Below are 19780 nucleotides of genomic sequence, written 5' to 3' on the forward strand. Positions count from 1 at the left end.
AGGTACAGTGCTTTTTTTTTTGTTTGTTTGTTTACCTTAAAGGATAATGAATTTATAATTGCTTAGTCTAAACTTGAACTTAGATTCAAGGAGAGAGAAGTCATATAGATTAAAGTATTGTTTGATCACAAAGATAGAGGGAAAGAGGCAGAAAAAACCATTGAATGCCAGTGACTTGAAGGAATGGAGATTAACCACTATTGGTATATATTAAATATAGAGAAATTCTGGATAATGAAGTAGCCTCATTTTGTGGAGAGTCAAGGGAATGTGGTGGTAAAGGGGGGCATAAAATAGCATATCTGGTCTATAGCGAAGTTTTTATTTTTTCCATTTGAACATAATAGATAATAAAGGGAGGTCTTGCTAACTTTAGGAGCCCAAAAGCTTAAGAACAGTGTTTTGTGATTTATGCATTATTAGAGACTTAGCCTCTCCTTCCAGTGAAGGTATCTACCTCAATTGTGTTTTATTTCTTATTTAAATAATTTTTCTATTTTAGAATAGATTTAACTTACAGATAACTTGCAAAGATGAGGAGTCCCCATATATCATACATCTAACTTCCCCTGTTATTATGTCCATAAAGTATATTTGTCACAATTAACCAATATTCAGAAATTGTTATCAACTAAATTCTTACTGAATTTATATTTCTTTCCATTTTTATTCCATTGTTTTTCTGTTCCAAGGACTTTGGTTCTCTCTCTCTCTCTTTTTTTTTTTTCCTTTTTTTCAACATCTGCTAACTTCCCACTGACTCCCAAGGCTCAGCTGTCCCCTACATCACCCTAACTCCATCAATCTTCCCATTCCAGACTCTTACTCTGATGATGTGCAGTGTTATGCATCCATGCCACATCCACACTATCCCTTGTACTGGAATGTCCACCTACCTCTTATCTTTTATGATTTAGCTCCAATTTGTCCTATAGTGTCCAGTTCAAATGTAAAGTTACTTATATTTTATAGCATACCACCATAGAATGAATTGTCCCTTTAATTTTAGTTCTACAGTGTTGATGATATCAATCATCATACAATGGCATAGTTACTTTCTTACATTCCTCCTCTCCTGCGAGTCAGACAATCCCTCTAAGTCACAAACCACATTGTCCTCATTGCACTATAGTATATACAGACCCTTATTACATGCTTTCGAGTTAAATTTTTAAATGCCCAGTAAAATACAATCTTGCCTTTCCCCACCTTGATTCAAAATGTTTCACGAACAAAATTCTATCCAAGTCCCAGGAACTATTAAAATGTAAAAAAGCACTAGTTTTTATAAAGTATATAAGCTGCACTATTCTTTGCTCACTTCGTGGACAGTGTGGCCCCCAGGACACTAATGAATGCCGTAGAGGCCAGCCACCAAGTGTGTGTCTCACAGGCTGTTGGTGCATGACCATGACAGCACAGGAAAGTTAGGAGACCAAGATTCAAGACTGCAGTGTTCATTTCAATTCTTGGTGAAAAATAAGAAAACAAATCAATGTCTTGTCATTTGGGAGTGAGTGAATAAACTTAATAATGCTTGAAATATGTTTTCTTACAGTTTTCAGAGAGGAGATAGCATTTTTATAAATCAACTTAATTTTTCTAAGTTTTTTAACCACCAATACCCATTTTTATAATAAATCTGCCTGAATTTGAATGTTGTGGGTGTAACTCATATGAGATAGGTAAAAATTAGTATGCTAACTCCTTTTGTAAAAATATCCTATATTAAAAAATTGTTTGAATAGGACAATTTCAAAATATGTATTTGAAAAGTGGAAGTTTTCTATTAAAGAGAACTCTGTAGATATATAAAATTCTCACCATTATGAAGAGATATTCTGAAGACATATGATATCTCTGAAACAAAGTTCAGCAATTATAAAATTAGCCAAGTCTGTTTGGTTACTGTTAACTTTGTTTTCCAAACAGAATTTACAGCATTGTTATCATTAAGTTAGCACCATTAAACACCCGCAGTTAATCGCTTTTCAAGTATGTGGGTGAGACTTCATTAAGTTCAGAAAAGTAAACTACTCCACTCTCTGGAAGACAACATGAACCAGAGATTTCAGCTTGAAATTAAACTTATCTGGATAATGTTGACAGTGGCTAAGCTTTAACCCAAGTAAGCAGGTGGATATACAGAAACAGTTGACGTGCATCTCTCTGCCAGTGAACCCATCATTACAGTTCTCCAAGAAAAAATATTAGAATAGGCATACGAAAATCATCAACTCATTTTGAAATGGGCTATGAGATCACAGGTGATATTGTCTATGACACAGGGGTTTAAAAATGCTGTTAGAGCCTTTCTGATGGAAAGAAGAGCAGGTTAGATGGCACTGGTGAGGAGCATACAGTGCCAGGGATTAGATGGCAGGGATTAAGAATTATGATTAGGTATTGTAGACAAAATGTTAAAGGAAGTTAAAGTCTTTGTAAAGACACAATGGTCAAAATGGATATCGTTATATTAAAAAGCATATACCAATGATAAGAACTGAATTAGATCTAAAAGGAAGTCCAAGAGACAGGAGGTAAGTAGAAAGAAATACAATCAGGAGCATGACAAAGAGGATTTAAATAGTCATATTAAATAGCCCAATGCAAGTGTTGACCACCAACACCTACTCCAGAAAGGGGTGTCCTTATGCAGAAGGGCTCATTCTGAATTCTCGCTCTGAACCCAAGGTGTTTCCTCCCAGGCACTAGTGAAGCAGCTTGGCAGAGTGTGCAAGAAATCCATTGCTGTTAGTAATCCTGATGACATTTTGCAGGGCACTTTAGAAAGATTAAATGAGTGGTGCTAAGATGCAATTAGAAACAATACCTATATTGTATTGCACCATGAATATAGTGATTTGTGTCCCAGGAATGAGCAGTATATAAAGGAAAGTAGAAAATTCAATTCTCTGGTATAAAAAGGTAATTGAGGAGAAGTTTCTCAAATATAGCACAATGAACAGAATTGTCTAGAGTGGGATGTACAAAAATGGACAGTATTTCTCAAAGTAATATGAAACTATAATATCAAAATTAGTCCAGAACTAAGTTTACTGTAGTGAGTCTAATTAGGTCAACCCCAGGAGTGTCAGAATGAGTATAAACCATACTCAAGCAACAAAAGAAATTAAAAACTGGCTTCAGAAAGAGAGTTTGAGCAAAAAGCTAGGGGTTTGAGGCTTCTGGTAGCCAAACTCGCAACTCTGATAACACCTGTCTCCTCTCCTAGGCACACCGGAAAATGGGAATGATCAGTAAGTAAGGCCACATTACTATATATTTTTTTTTCCTTAGAAGCTCTGATCCCACCATTTGCTTAAGGAAAATGCCTGATCCTCTACTTACATTTTTTGTGTTATTTTCTTTAAAAAACAAAAAAAGAGAAAGCACCATATATCAAGTACAGGATTTAACTATTTGTCAGAACTCTATTGAACAGAGAAAATCCAAAAACTAAAAAAGAAGATTGCTCTTAAGTGTGGATAAAGTGGAAAAATGAGAAATAAAAAAAGACAAAAAAATAGAAGAATGAATATTACCATGAGGGAAAGAAGCATAGAAAACATACATAGAGTTTTAAAATAGTTTTCCCAGGGAAGTTCTCTGTCTCTTTATCCCAGTTAGGGACAAATTGTGATTACACCTTGAGCCATCTTTGAGTGACTTCCCCTCAGCAGTAGATGATTATTCTACTTTGGCTTCATTAAAACCAACAAAGCCATTGTCAGCAATCCAGGCAACTGTTCACAACCCAGGTGCTACAAAGAGACACTATGAATTGTTATCATGTTGAAAACAAATTCTGTGGTTTTCTTTGTTGACCTGCATCTGTAGCCTGCATTTATGTAAGCGGTTTTACGTTTCATCGGGTGTGTACACTGCAAATAATATCCCTTGGTCCCTTACCCATCTGAATTAAAAGTGGAGCTTCTTCAGCTGTCTGGAGAAGGAACTAAGGTTTGAAACTTCTTGGAATCTGGGGAGTAATAAGTGGGAACTCTTGGTTGAAATAGGCAGGTCAGGCTACACTGCAGTATCTCAGGACCTCATGCAAAGAACATCCCCAAAACTCAGCATCAGTCCAAAAGGTTTGGAAACATTTCTGCATTCTGTGTCTTCCTTCTCATATTCAGAACTGGAAACATGTGCAATGTGAGAGTGCTCCTTGTCATCCATATTGATGTGTAATTGAGTTGATAAGCACCACTGTAACAGAGTGATGGGGATTTACCAGCTTGAGCCCAGAACTGGACAGTACTAAAAAGAGTGCATGAGTATTTGTATGTGAAAAAACAGTTTTGCTGTAGAACTGCATAAGGAGGTATCAATGTGTGTGTCTTTTCTTCCTCTTGTATGCATCACATTTACTACCTTGCGTAGATATACAATGCTCATGACTGTGGTACTAACTTAGTGTTTTCTATTCAAATAGACCTCAGTCTGATAAAGAAAGTGTGAAGCTGCTCACTGTGAAGACAATTTCTAATGAGTCTGGTAAGTTCCCAGTCAGATGAAAAAAATGGTTATTTTGAAATCTAACTATAACCTTGAATTTTGTTCATGTGAAACAAAGAACATAACTTCTTTAGAAATAGTCAATTAATAACTCTCAATAAATATAAATTTCTTGTAGGAAGGAAAGAAATGCCCTAGAAATATCATTTTCATAAGATTGTTGAGACTATCTGGACATTAGAGCTTGCTTTTTATAAATGGCCATCTATTGAATGGGTGGTGACTGGACATACTTCCTGTTCTACAGGAATGATAAAAGGAATATTAAGTTTACTAGTAGTTTTGTTATTATAACTGTTGTTTTATTTTTGGTAATGGCTGCCTGTAGTCAATTGGAAAAAACATAAATTAATCAATTAAAATGTAAATCATGTTCCATATCATTACATATAATTTTAATTGAGCTTCCAAATAAAGACAAAGCACAATTTCTCATTGATAAAAATCAGCTTCCTTTTGTAATTTCTTAGTTACATATATTTGATTTGAAATATAGCAGTCTTTCAAAATATAGATAAGATTCATGTGTTAAATTTTTACCGAGAACAATTAAAAACTGAGGTGCTAGTTAACTCTTAAAAATAAAAAAGCACAAATTTCTTTTTGTTTTGAGTAGACCAGATATTAAAAAACTGAAAGCACAAAACATATAAAGTAAAAGCAATTTTATAAGTCTTACAAAATAATCCATGTAGCTCTAACTTAAATATCAAGTTATATTAATACATTTACCATATTTAGTCCTTCAAATTTTATCTCTAACAAATAGTTACAGAATACATGTTATATAAAGTGAGAGTTACAGAATGGTAAACTGCATTGTAAATATTTTTTGTAGTTAAAAATAATTTGGTAAAACAAAAAGCTAACAGTATTGCCCCAAATCAAGAGCAAGATAGCAAAGTCTGAATGTAGTTCCAATTTCACGCAGGGCATTCAAACCAGAACAAAGGACACCAGGCAAACAGAGGACTTAAAGAGCCAAAGCCCCAGAGCTTCCACAGATATGCCCAACCCCTCAAGAGAACCATTTTCTTTTAAGAGAGACCTTTTTCATTGCTGTATCTATTCTACTCTTTGATACTCACATTTCCTTTATCTCTTTCCTATTCTCTCTCTCAGGAGTAGTCCCATCTAATGGTGCAAAGGAGTAAAATTTATCCAACAGAATAGTTGGAAGTCACTCTCACCTTTCTTTAAGGCCCAGAGACAATGCTACATAAGTTAGCTCCCACTTTCATAGAGCATGCAGCGTTTCATGGAACAGGTCCTGGTGAGATAGTTAAGTTGACCCTTGACCCTCTGAACTTCCTTTTCTTCCTAAATATGTAGTCAGGTTACAGTTCTAAGGAGAAAGTATCAACATGGAAATAATAAGATGTATTCTTTAGTTCTTTTAAACAAGTACAATTTAGGAATCATACTGCCTTCAACAAAATAAACTCTCAAAGATCAATCCAATTAATTACCATAGGAAATAGTTGGTAAGAGGTCAAAACTGAAATTAGTGATTCAGAGCAGATTTCAATCGCCCAGAATTGATGACTTAGAACACAATGATCTCTAAAAGGTCCTTGGACTATCATAATTTTTATTACAACTTATCACTAACAAGACTTAAAGATCTTTAAACATTCCCAGGTAAATCTCTTTACACTGTTTTTCAAAACCTTTTCACATGTTTTCTTGATAAAATTATGCTCACCACACTTAACAGTAGTTACTTATTAAAATAATTTTTACTTAAGTATCTCAGGCCAATAATGACATTTTTTTCTAAAATAGAACTGGGACAAAAATTCTGAAATGATTTGGTTTAAGTTCATGAGGTTAGCCCAATTTTTCTACTATCACCTACATAAACATCTTTTTAAAATACAGAAAATAATTTGATGAATAAATATCTAATCTGAATCAATCAGATTTGATGATTATTGTAAGGGATCCCATGGAAACCACACCGGACACGGGAAATCACATAAGGGAGTTTATTAAGCAAACAGAGTGTCTCCCTGCAGGGTAAGAGAGAAAATGAGAGGAAAAGAAAGGGAACGAGAAAGGGCGCATGCAAGAAAGAGTGTGAAAGCCAGGAGGATAGAGAAAGTGAAGAGCGGAGACAGAAGGATGAGAAAAGATGGCAGGGTAGCTACAGTAAAGCGGTTGAATTCTGCAGGGCTAACAGGGGACCAATAACAGAGAAGGATACTTGCAAGCTGACTGATGAACCAATAACTAGCTAGGATGTTCACAGACTGACAGTAGTTGGGAGGCAGGGAAAATGGCTGTACTGGAAAGGTCAGGGGGAGCAGCTTTGTAGATTACAATTATTATAATTTATAATATTTGTTTCAAGGTCTAAGAAATAAAGTGTTAATGTGCATAGGTGGGTAGCTGTTTGAAATGTGAACTTCAGTGGCCATAATAATTCTTTGGAACCCTCATTTATTCAATATAGAAACTCTGGACTTTACCTCAACATGAACTGTGTCATTTTAGAGGCCAATAAACAATATTTCCAAGGAAACCAATCTCTGCTGCAACCCACTCTCAGGGAAAATGCCAGTGGATGCTAAATTTTCTGGGTTTCTAGAAGCTTCCATGAACAACAGTTAGACTTCTAGTCTAACTAGAAGTCATACTTTCTGCTTCCTTTAAATATATTCTCTTTCGAGCAGCATTTTCTACTGAAAATGTAGCCCATACATGTTGAAATTCAGAGTTTTCTTTACTATGAAAGTCAGAATAACCTACAAGAATAATAAGAACATGCTTTCAGAAAAATCTGGGCACTAAATGTGGCAGATCAAGGGATCCATTATGGGAACACATATGATTCCACTTGGCTTTAGTGAGAAATGTTGCCAAGTTAAACATCACCATGGTTGACTTCAAAATAAATGTGTGACATGATGCATTTTAAACATGATTCTCATGCCACATCTCAGAGAGTTAATATACATTATTTCACTTTTAATATGTGAGGCTTTAAGAATTATCAAGAAAACTGCTTGAACTAATCAGAGAATACATAACTACACAAAAGAAAGAAAACACAATCATTGAATTTGTTATTAAAAACTAGGTCCTTGTCCCCTATGCCAATCCAATAATGAGGTCACGGTTTTGGGAAAAAGGACAAAGAAGTTTTGTTGCTTTGCTAGTAAAGGAAAAGCACAGGGGACTCCTGTCCCAGAAACTTTGGATTCTCCCCATTGCGGGGAACAGGAGGTTTTTTAAGAGGTGATGCAAAGGCTACATTCCATGTGTTCTCTGTCCTGAATTATAATTCACTTGGGGAGATAGTCATTTCTTAGATCTTCTGGGGCCATCCCCAAATCTGAATTACTTTTTGTTCCTGTGGTCTTGAAAATCAGGACAGGGTCCTTGTTTCCCCGATGTTAAAGATTAGACACCCATGAAACACTGAGGCAAGGGTAGAAAGCAAGTTTTATTTAAGGGATAGAAAAGAAAGGAACTTCTCTGGAGAAGAGAAAGGAACCCAGAGCTGGTATCTGTGGGAGGGAGTGTTAGCACAAGATAACCAAAATGGGTGCAAACTTCACAGATCAGCACCGCCTTTATTCAGCAGTGAAGAGATGCATCTGGTGGACCCACTTTCCTGATAGAAAATGAGACACTGGTCAAAGGAGAAATCTGTGTTTATATATGTTACACTAAGAGGTGACTTAATTATTGACACAGCATGTCAGCTTGGGCACTCAGGAAACAGGCTTGTGGGAATTCAAAATTTGTTTTTACTGGGCAATGTTTTCACTTGGGGAAGAATGGGGGCGTCTAGGGTCAGCATCTAGTGCTTATCTCTTTCCCTTCAGGGTCCCATTGTACTGTCACTGGGAAAGGATGTATTTGAGAAGGATCAATGCTTTGGTTTCCTCCCAGAGACTGCCATTCTAGGCTTGCTGGATATCTCCTTCCCAGGGAGTGTCTTGTCATTGGATGATGTTTGCTCTCTTCCTAGGGATTGTCCTGTTACTGGGAAAGAATGTACTGGGAAAGGATCAATGTTATCAATGTGTTGACTTCTTCACTCCCTCTTCCTGGGCCACACTAGTTTGGGGCTTGTCATTTTCCATATCGTACAGTTGTCTCTTGCCCCTTTATAGATTTTAGGTTTCCTTTCTTCTCATGCCCCTCCTCCTCTTATCTTGCCTACATGACCAAAAGGCAGGAAAAGAACAGCCCAGGGGGTACTCATTAGCAACTTCTTGCACTGGGAGGAGTAAGTCCCTGGAGGTGTAGGTAACCTTGGTAACCATTAGAGAGGAGGGGGAAGTGCTCAGGAGGTGTTAGCATTTTATTTCCTTTTCTTTGAATTAGCCCCCATCTTACCAATGTTATCATCTATCATCTAAACTGACCACTTGCCCTTTGTCACTGTCTCAGTGGGTGTGGCTCAAGGACAGATAATTCTGCCTAGGATGGGGAATAAAAGTAATCCTCTTTCCCCAGAGATTAGGGAAGGGGAGATATTAGAGAAGAAAAGAGAGAAAGAAAGAGAAAGAAACATGTTCCTTTTAAAAAATAAGTCATGAGGGCCTAGCAGCAAGGGTTATATCCAAAGCATAAAATAGACCACTGTTACAAACTTAGTTTCAAAACATTACTTTATTTTGAACCAAGTGGAGCAAGGAAATGCAGATTGGAATGCATTATAATATTCTTCTGCTTAGAAAGCTCTGACAAGTTCTTATTACCTGAGAATAAGTTAAAGCCCTTAGCACATTGACAAGGTCCCCCATGATGTGCTCACTCTCTCTAGTTCAGTTTTTGAACTACTTAGTAATGCATGTTCTCCAAACTTCACTCACCCTCTTTCTTCATTGACTCCTAGCCCTTTTGCAGGAATGAGTAGACAGTCCCTTGCTCCCCTTTGGGATTCTCCCCTCCCATCCTGGTCATCATGGTAACCACACACTATCAATGTCTCACCATCACACCAATGCCAATTAGCATATTATGGTAATTACCCATTGAACACACTTTTTAACTTTTTTGCTTATTTATTTTTAAAAATGTCTATTATAACAAGAAATGAACAAAAAAGTTGAAAATGGGTAAAGCATTCACAGATGTATAAAGCCATATGAAGATTCATCTTCCATCTTCTTAACTCTTCACTGACTCAAGCTCCAGAATTCAAAACTTCCTCAACTGTCCCAGTTTTCAAGGTCTTTTCTTCCTAATTTTGCAAATTAACATGTTCTACTGACATACGATATTTTTTTGTGTTTTAAACTACCACTTAATATTTAACCACATTATACATAATTGAAAATAGAAACAAAGCGAATACAAAAGAATCTTAAGTGATCCTTGATACAACCACTGTTGGCATTTGGTTATTTTTCTTTTCAGCTATTGTTCTCCAGGTTTGTGTGTGTTTCACCTGCTGTACCAATGCATTGGTATTGTAACTGCTATTGAAATCATACTGTTATTGAAGCTTTTTCACATTGTCTACTCCTGATTAGAACTTGAAGGGAGATATTAAGAACTGTAATAATTTTCATGTGAATTGATTCACGTGACTTCTGGCAGATAGTGGAGGTTACATGAAAGCTCATTTTGTTTACATTTCATGCTTGTACTTCATAGCCATGGTTTCTAGTAGGTGCTGTACCTTTTACAAAATAATAATAGTTAGCAAAAGGTTGTGAAGGGGGGCTGTGAGGGTAGTCACACTGCACTAGCCTCTCTCAGAGCACAACGCCCAATTTGTTCTCCTCATAAGTCTCTGGCACTATTTATTACTGCCATGACCACGCATGTAACCAGTATCCACGAAATCTCCAGAAGACATTTTCTTAACCACTATCAGATAAAAACTGGAGCAAAATGAAGAAATTTATCATAAACTTTGGAGATATTCACCTATATTCCTTCTATAGAGTGTAGCTGACATTATTACTTGATTCTGCCTGAAGGATATGGACAATGTGAAATACATTAGTCACAAATTCAGTGGTATATAAAAAACATGTTTGGGGTTTCCCATCATCCTGGGTTAATATATTTATCACTGGTAGATGGTAGAATATCACTGCAATTTTGAGTAAGGTTGCCTCTACTCTCCTATATGTCACCAATGTGTTAGTGCTAGCCTATAAATTCATTTTCCCAAAACTCTTCAGTGAATTATTTAAACAGAAGGACCCTAGAATTTCTTCCTGATCAAATGGCACTTTGGATGTATGACATGGGTTTGCTCAGGCAAAACCAGCTCATACAATGAGTAAAAATCAATGATACATTCCCCCAGGGTGTCTCTGTTGTTATGATCTCCCAATTGACACTTCCCTTTCCAGCAAGTTAGTTATAACTACTCCTTTAGGGTGAAAATGGATGATGGTCAAAGAAAGCTCATAACTCTTGGTGAATAATTTCCAGGCAATTCCAAGAGGCAAATTGTGGCTCTAATGGTAAACTTGCAGGAGAATCGAACTTTCCTTGAAAAAACAAAACAAAACAAGAGAACAAGCCAAGAAACTCTATTTTCATCTTTATCACTCTTGGAGCACATAGATCAAAACCTATCTTCTGTTTTTAGGTGAGCACTCTGCACAAGGAAAAACCAAGAACTGACAGCTGATAAATCCCCCTATGCCTGGGCAATAAATATGTAAGTTTCCTAATTCCATTCACTGTGTTACTCATTAATATCTGTTATCGTAACCCTGTTGTGCCTTGGATTATTTTCAAAGACTTTTAAAACCTGAAAAGTTAATGGTTTATGTCAGTGAAATCATCATTGTCTATTTGTTTCAAAACAAACTCTAAGAAAAGTTGCCAGAAAAATGAATGTCTTGATAGTTGTAGAAGATTTTTCCAATTTACCTGCCTATCTATGGAAAAGCACAATTCATTGTTCCTGCCTGTTGATAATATTTCCTTATAAGTGCAGTCTGCAACTACCTTAGTCAGTAAATAGACCAAAAGAGTAGCAGTTATACAAGGTTCTATAGCTTAATGATGACTCACAGGACCCAAATGACAATGTTTGAAAATTTGCAGTTTATTGCAGGAAAAGGATCCAGAATAGAAGCTGTGTTAAAGATGTGCATCACAGTCATAGGCTGGCTCAGAATCAGGGATGCACAGAAGCTGGGTAGAAGTCCAATTGTCTTCCCTCTCTAGGGACTGTACCAACCTGCACTTTCTCTCTCAATCCACAAATTATGAATTTGCACACAAAACACTTTGAACAAGGTGACCAAAAACAGCCTGAGTTGAGGATTCTTATACCCAACGGATCATGCAGACACATGGGGCATATTTTTGCTTTATAACCAGCTGAATGACAGAAGCCTCCAAATGTTTCAACTAAACCAGATGCAAATGATCAATCTCACTATAATAATTGTTAATCAATGAACAACAGAACTCTTTCAAAACTGTGGTTACATGCAACATTGTTACTCAGTATGCTGCATGCCTTGACTGGGATCCAGTGCAATGCAGATAATTTTCCTGTTTTAGTAAAACAGCTCAGGTCAATTTCAGGTCTGCTCTGGAATTGCTCAATATGGGATTGTCTTAAATTTTCCTAGAAGCAAGTCAAGAGATTTTCTTCTGATGATAATTTAATTGTTAAAAGAAGCAATGATTACATGCTGTCACAATTAATGATTGATGCTTTATAGAACCTAAAGAAGAATATATCCTTTGGAATAAACAATAAAAAAATCAAAAGAACCAATACATAAATGCCCATATCTGGCCTGACCACAGTGCTAGTCACTCTGGGTAAAGTGTTGGAGTGAAGAATATCATTGATGTGTCCACTGCCTATTAGACTATCCACCTACTAATATGATGTTATTACAGACACTTAGCAATTGCTGTTAAAAAATAGGTGCCTTCCATGGTTGGCTGAGAACAGCAGAATATAGAGATAGAGATTGCCATCCAAATGCACACATCACTATTGGGATTTCGTCCCTCTATAACCAGCAATTAGATGTAGATTAGAATGAGAGGAATCTGAGAGTTTTTATTCATTCTTTTATAATGGACATGTCCAGGTGCCAATTTTGAGAAGCCAGGTATTGAAACTTGTGGGCTGGCCCTCACTCATATAGGGGAAATGTCCTTGTAGACCAGCTATGATTTCTTCACAATCCTGTGACTAGTGAAGGGATGCCTTCTTGATTATCAATACTCAAAGTGTAGAAATTAATTGTCTATCTTGAAGGCAAACAAACTGTCCTCTGTTAAGCTGGAAAAGAAAAAGAAGGAAAATGTATACAGAAGCCAAGGTACAGAGTTGACCCAAAAAAATTTAACAAAAGGAATTATTGTCCCAGTCCCATTCATTTCCATTTTTTTGTACTTTAAAAAATATTCCTAAAAACTGAAAGCATTTCCTTTAAAATCAGGGACAAAACAAGAACATCCACTCTCACTATTCCTATTCAATATAGTTTTTGAAACTCTAGCCCAGAATAATCAGGCGAGAAAAGGAAAATTAAAGGGATACCAATAGGAAAGAAAGTCAGATTATCCCTGATTCCTGATAACATGACCCTACATCTAGAAGACCCAAAAAACTCTACCAGAAGACTTCTAGACCTGATACAAATTTAGCAAAGTAGCATAATATAAGATCAACATATGTGTATCAATAGCTTTCCTATACTCCAATAATGAATCTGTTGAGAAAGAAATCATGAAAACTACCCCATTCACAATAACTTCAAACAAAAACTTGGGAATAATTCTAAACAAGTAGGTGAAAGACCTCTACAATGAAAACTATGTAACACTAAATAAAGAAGTAAAGATGAACTTAGAAGATGGAATGACATCCCATGTTTTTGGATAGGAAGAACTAATATTATCAAAATGATCACACCACCAAAAGTGCTATACAGATTCAATGCAATCCCCATTAAAATATCAATGATATTCTTCACAGAACCAGAGAAAAGTGCTCTAAAATTCATTTGAAAGAGTAAAAGACCCAGAATAGTCAAAACAATACTAAGCAATAAGAGTGATGCTGAGGCATCTCAATAATCTCACATTATACTAGAGACCTATAGTAATAAAATATATTGTTTGCATCAAAACAGACAAGAAGAACAATGGAATAGAATGGAAGATAAAGAGACAAACTCACATAGATAGTCATCTGGTACTTGATAAAGATGCCAAAAACATGTTAGAAAATAGATAACCTTTTAAACAAATGGTGCTGGGGAACCCATACGTCCACGTGTAAAAGAATGAAACTAGATCCTATCTTTCACACTGCACAAAAATAAATCCAAAGTTGATCAAAGACCTAGGAATTAAACCAGAAGCTTTGCAACTGCTAAAAGAAAATATAGACTCAGTACTCCAACCTGTTGGTACGGGCTCTAATTCCATAACAAGACTTCTAAAGCTAAATTTTAAACACACACACACACACACACACACACACACACACACAAGAATCAGTAAGTGGGAAGCCATCAAATTAAAAAGCTTCTTTACAGCAAAGGAAATAAGAGCATGAAGAGAGAGCCTACAGAATGGGAGAAAATTTTCCAGCTACTACTTCAGTAGGGGATAAATATCCATAATATATAAAGAACTCAAAAAACTTAACACACACACACACACACACACACACACACACACAAATCAGTAAATGGTCAAAAGAACTAAACAGACATTTCTCAAAAGAAGAAACAAAATAACCAACAAATATATGAAAATATTTCAACATACCTAGCAATCAGAGGAATGCATATTAAAACTACATTGGGATTTCACCTTATTCCAGTTAGAATGGCAATCATCAAGAAAATGCACAAAAATAAATGCTGGCAAATATATGGGGGGAAAGGTACTCTCATACATTGGTAGACTGCAAATTTGTACACCACTTTGGAAAGCACTATAGAGATTACTGAAAAGACTAGGAATGGAACCACCATATGACTCAGCTATCTAACTCCTTGGTATTTGTTTTAGTCAACTTGTTTGCTGCTGTGACCAAAGGACTTGCCAACAACAATTTTAGAGGAGAAAACATTCATTTGGAGCTCACAGTTTCAGAGGTCTTAGTCCTAAGATGGCTGACTTCATTCCCTAGCACCAAAACAAAGCAAAACAAAAGAACACAGAAAACAAATTTGGAAAGATGTATGTGGCAAACAGAAGATTAATGTCTTAAATATACAAAGAAATTTATACAAGTTGGAAATAACAGAAAAATAAGTAAAAACCATGAACAGCAACTCATAGACAGGGCAATAGAAATGGTAATATTAAACTATGGAAGAGTTGCTTCACTAGTAGTAATAAAAAAAATGTGAATTGAGAACAAAAGTAAATAACTTATGCATTTATTTCAGCTTTTCTCTCCCCAATTTTTAAAAACTGTACTCTGAAACAAATAATTTCATATACTCTGCACTTTATTTTTTTTAATTTTTTTTTTATGTAGGTTTTCAATCTTCCTAATGTATATAGAAATCCTCTGATGTCTTCTCAGGGTACTTGTTCAAGTGAGTGGCCTGTTTCTCATACTGTCAGGAATATGGAGCCTGCACTAGAATCCAGTGCTAATTACTTCTTGATCCTGTTTTCAATTCAACAAATGTTAATGCTTACCTGCTAAGTAATAGTCACTGTGCTAGTTGTTGGGGACACAGGGGTATGAAGACAGTCTTAGACCTTAGTTTACTTATAATCTAACTAACCTATACTGTCTACTCTGTGCCTGGTACTGTTTTAGGCACTAAAGATTCAACAGTGAAGTAAATGGAAAATGACTTCTGTTCATATGGAACTATAATTGAGTTGAGGGACACAGATGACAAGAGACAAAATAAGTTAATTTAATAGTAAATTATAAGGTAACAACAATGGGGAAACATAAACCAGAAGTAGCATTGATGAGGAGGCTGATTTTACACAGTGTGGTCACAGAGGGTCTCACTGGGAAGGTGACATATAACTGAGAACTTAAAGTAAGTGAGAGGAAAAAGTCAGGTAGATATTTTGGAGAAAGGAAACTGTGGTCAAAGAGAGCAGCAGGTGCTATCTGGTGAATTCAAGGAACTGCAAAAAAGACTAATGTGGCTGGAATGGAATGAGCAGATGTCTGAGGCACTTGGACAGGAAAGTGGTAGGTGGCAGATCATGCAAGAGCCACTGAATGTCTACTCAGACCGAGCCAAGGAGCCATGCAGAGTTTGAGTAGAGATGTGACACCATCTCATTTATGAAAGGATCCCTCAGACTTTTGTGATAAAAATACATTAGGGTCCCAGAGGGAAGCCCAGATCCTAGAGTCCAAGAGAAAGACAATAGAAGCTTGGGCCTGGGTGGTGTAGTAGAGGCATTGAGAAGTGGTAGAATTCAGGATGGATTTTGAAGTAGAAAGAACAGGATTTCCTGATGGATTGGATGGAACTTGTGAGATAAAGGGAGGAGTCATGGGTGACTGACAGATGTTTGGCCTAACCAGCTGAGGGGTGGAGAAGCCATTAATTGAGATGGAGAAGTCTGAGGGTAGAACAAATTGGACCTGTTGAACTTGAAGTGTTTGTCATTCATTGTTTCAGTCAGCTTTACCTCACTGTGACCGAAATATCTCACAAGAACAACTAAGGGAGGAAAAATTTATTTTGACTCATGGTTTCAGAGGTTCAGAGATTCTGTACATGGTTGACTAAATTCATAGCTCAGAGCCTGAGGTGAGGCAGAATATCATGGTGGAAGGGTGTGTCAAAGGGAAGCACCTCAGGACCTGACAACCAGGAAGCAGAGGGAAAAAGAAAGAAGAGAGAGGGAGACAGAGAGAAAGAGAGAGAGAGAGAGAGAGAGAGAGAGAGAGAGAGAGAGAGGGAGAGAGAGAAACGCTCCACCCATCAGGTACAAAATATAAACCCCAAAGGCATACCCCTAGTGACTTACTTCCTCTAACCACATGCTATCTACCTTCAGTTACCACCCAATTAATCCCTATTGGTGGATTAATCCACTTATTAGATTAAATCTCACATAATGAAATTACTTCATCTCTAGACCTTCTTGCATTGTAACACATGTGAACTTTGGGGGAACACCTCATTTATTTATTCTTTTTAGACCTACATGACAGTAGAGTGTATTTTGACATAAATATATGGGGTATAACATTCTGTTTAAGATCCCATTCTTTTATTTTTTATAGTATACAAATGGTATACATGTTGTTTCTCTATTTGTACATGGAGTCAAGGCATACCATTTGTGTATTCATAAATTTACATAGGGCAATGATGTTTGATTCATTATTTTTTTCCCTTCCCCCCCACCTCTCCCACCCCTCTTTTCCCTCTATACAGTCCTTCTTTCCTCCATTCTTACCACCCTCCTTATCCCTAACCCTAACCCTAACGCTAACCCCTCCCACCCCCCATTATATGTCATCATCCACTTATCAGCGAGATCATTCGTCCTTTAGTTTTTTGAGATTGGCTTATCTCACTTAGCATGATATTCTCCAATTTCATCCATTTGTCTGCAAATGCCATAATTTTATCATTCTTCGTTACAGAGTAATATTCCATTGTATATATATGCCACAGTTGCTTTACCCATCCATCAACTGAAGGACATCTAGGTTGGTTCCACAATCTAGCTATGGTGAATTGAGCAGCTATGAATATTGATGTGGCTGTATCTCTGTAGTATGCTGATTTTAAGTCCTTTGGGTATAGGCCAAGGAGTGGGATAGCTGGGTCAAATTGTGGTTCCATTCCAAGCTTTCTGAGGAATCTCCACACTGCTTTCCAGAGTGGATGCACTAATTTGCAACCCCACCAGCAATGTATGAGTGTACCTTTTTCCCCACATCCTCACCAACACCTATTGTTGCTTGTGTTCTTAATAATCGCCATTCTAATTGGGGTAAGATGGAATCTTAGGGTAGTTTTGATTTGAATTTCTCTTATTACTAGAGATGTTGAACATTTTTTCATATATCTGTTGATTGCTTGTACATCTTCTGTGAAGTGTCTGTTCGTTTCCTTAGACCATTTGTTGATTGGATTATTTGTATTCTTGGTGTAGAGTTTTTTGAGTTCTTTATAGATTCTGGAAATTAGTGCTCTATCTGAAGTATGATTGGCAAAGATATTCTCCCACTCTGTAGGCTCTCTCTTCACATTACTGATAGTTTCCCTTGCTGAGAGAAAGCTATTTAGTTTGAATCTATCCCAGTTGTTGATTCTTGCTTTTATTTCTTGTGCTATGGGAGTCCTGTTGAGGAAGTCTGATCCTAAGCCAACAAATTGAAGATTTGGACCTACTTTCTCTTCTATAAGATGCAGGATCTCTGGTCTGATTCCAAGGTCCTTGATCCATTCTGAGTTGAGCTTTGTGTAGGGTGAGAGATAGGGGTTTAATTTCATTCTGTTGCATATGGTTTTCCAGTTCTCCCAGCATCATTTGTTGAAGAGGCTATCTTTTCTCCATTGCACATTTTTGGACCCTTTGTCTAGTATGAGAAAATTGTATTTATTTGGGTTTGTGTCCATGTCCTCTATTCTGTACCATTGATCTACCTGTCTATTTTGGTACCAATACCATGCCGTTTTTGTTACTATTGCTTTGTAGTAGAGTTGAAGATCTGGTATTGGGATACCCCCTGCTTTGCTCTTTCTACTGAGGATTGCTTTAGCTCTTCTGAGTTTTTTATTCTTCCAGATGGATTTCATAATTGCTTGCTCTATTTCTGTAAGGTACATCATTGGGATTTTAAATGGAATTGCATTGAATCTGTATAGCACTTTAGGTAGTATGGCCATTTTGACAATATTAATTCTGCCTATCCAAGAACATGGGAGATCTTTCCGTCTTCTAAGGTTTTCTTTAATTTCTTTCTTTAGTGTTCTGTAGTTCTCATTGTAGAGGTCTTTCACCTCTTTTGTGAGATTGATTCCCAAGTATTTTATTTTTTTCGATGCTATTGTGAATGGGGTAGTTTTCCTAATTTCTCTTTCTGAAGATTCATCACTTATGTATAAAAATGCACTGGATTTATGAGCATTGATCTTGTAACCTGCTACTTTACTGAATTCACTTATGAGTTCTAAAAGTTTTCTGGTGGAATTTCCAGGTTCCTATAAATATATAATCATGTCATCAGCAAATAGGGATAGTTTGAGTTCTTCTTTTCCTATTCGTATCCCTTTAATTTCTTTGGTTTGTCTAATTGCTCTGGCTAGAGTCTCAAGGACGATGTTGAATAGAAGTGCTGAAAGAGGGCATCCCTGCCTTGTTCCAGTTTTTAGGGGGAATGTTTTCAGTTTTTCACCATTTAGAATGATATTGGCCATGGGCTTAGTGTAGATGGCCTTTATAATGTTAAGGAATGTTCCCACTACCCCAATTTTTTCTAGTGTTTTGAGCATGAAGGGATGCTGTATTTTATCAAATGCTTTTTCTGCATCTATTGAAATAATCATGTGATTCTTGACTTTAAGTCTGTTGATATGGCGAATTACATTTATTGATTTCCGGATGTTGAACCAACCTTGCATCCCTGGGATAAAACCCACTTGATTGTGGTGCACTATCTTTTTAATATATTTTTGTATGCGATTTGCTAAAATTTTGTTGAGAATTTTTGCGTCGATGTTCATTAAGGATATTGGTCTGAAATTTTCTTTCCTCGATGTGTCTCTGTCTGGTTTAGGTATCAGGGTGATATTGGCTTCATAGAACGAGTTTGGGAGGGTTCCCTCCTCTTGTATTTCATGGAATAGTTTGAGGAGTATTGGAATGAGCTCTTCTTTAAAGGTTTTGTAGAACTCGACTGAGAACCCATCTGGTCCTGGACTTTTCTTTGTTCGTAGGCTTTTGATGACCTCTTCTATTTCATTGCTAGAAATTGATTTATTTAAGTTGTGTATGTCCTCCTCGTTCAGTTTAGGTAATTCATATGTCTCTAGAAATTTGTTGATGTCTTCGAGGTTTTCTGTTTTGTTGGAGTATACATTTTCAAAATAGCTTCTAATTATGTTTTGTATTTCACTCGTGTCTGTTGTGATGTTTCCTTGTTCATTCTGAATTTTAGTAATTTGAGTTTTCTCCCTCTTTCTCTTTGTTAGTGTGGCTAAGAGTTTATCAATTTTGTTTATTTTTTCAAAGAACCAACTATTTATTTTGTTAGTTTTTCCAATTGTTTCTTTTGTTTTAATTTCGTTGATTTCGGCTCTGATTTTAACTATTTCCTGTCTTCTACTACTTTTGATGT

General features: G+C 36.5%; 1 protein-coding gene across 1 annotated transcript in view; it reads left to right on the forward strand.

Annotated features, from left to right (window-relative positions):
- Positions 1–19780, forward strand: part of Emcn (endomucin) — a 135609-nt gene that overhangs the window by 106777 nt on the left and 9052 nt on the right. The window contains exons 9-11 of the mRNA XM_047566576.1: positions 3236–3260; positions 4439–4500; positions 11090–11161. Of these exons, the coding sequence (XP_047422532.1) occupies positions 3236–3260; positions 4439–4500; positions 11090–11124 (122 nt within the window). The 3' untranslated portion in view covers positions 11125–11161. The remainder of the gene's footprint in view (positions 1–3235; positions 3261–4438; positions 4501–11089; positions 11162–19780) is intronic.

The sequence above is a fragment of the Sciurus carolinensis genome, chromosome 10, assembly GCF_902686445.1.
Source record: "Sciurus carolinensis chromosome 10, mSciCar1.2, whole genome shotgun sequence".
NCBI lineage: Eukaryota > Metazoa > Chordata > Mammalia > Rodentia > Sciuridae > Sciurus > Sciurus carolinensis.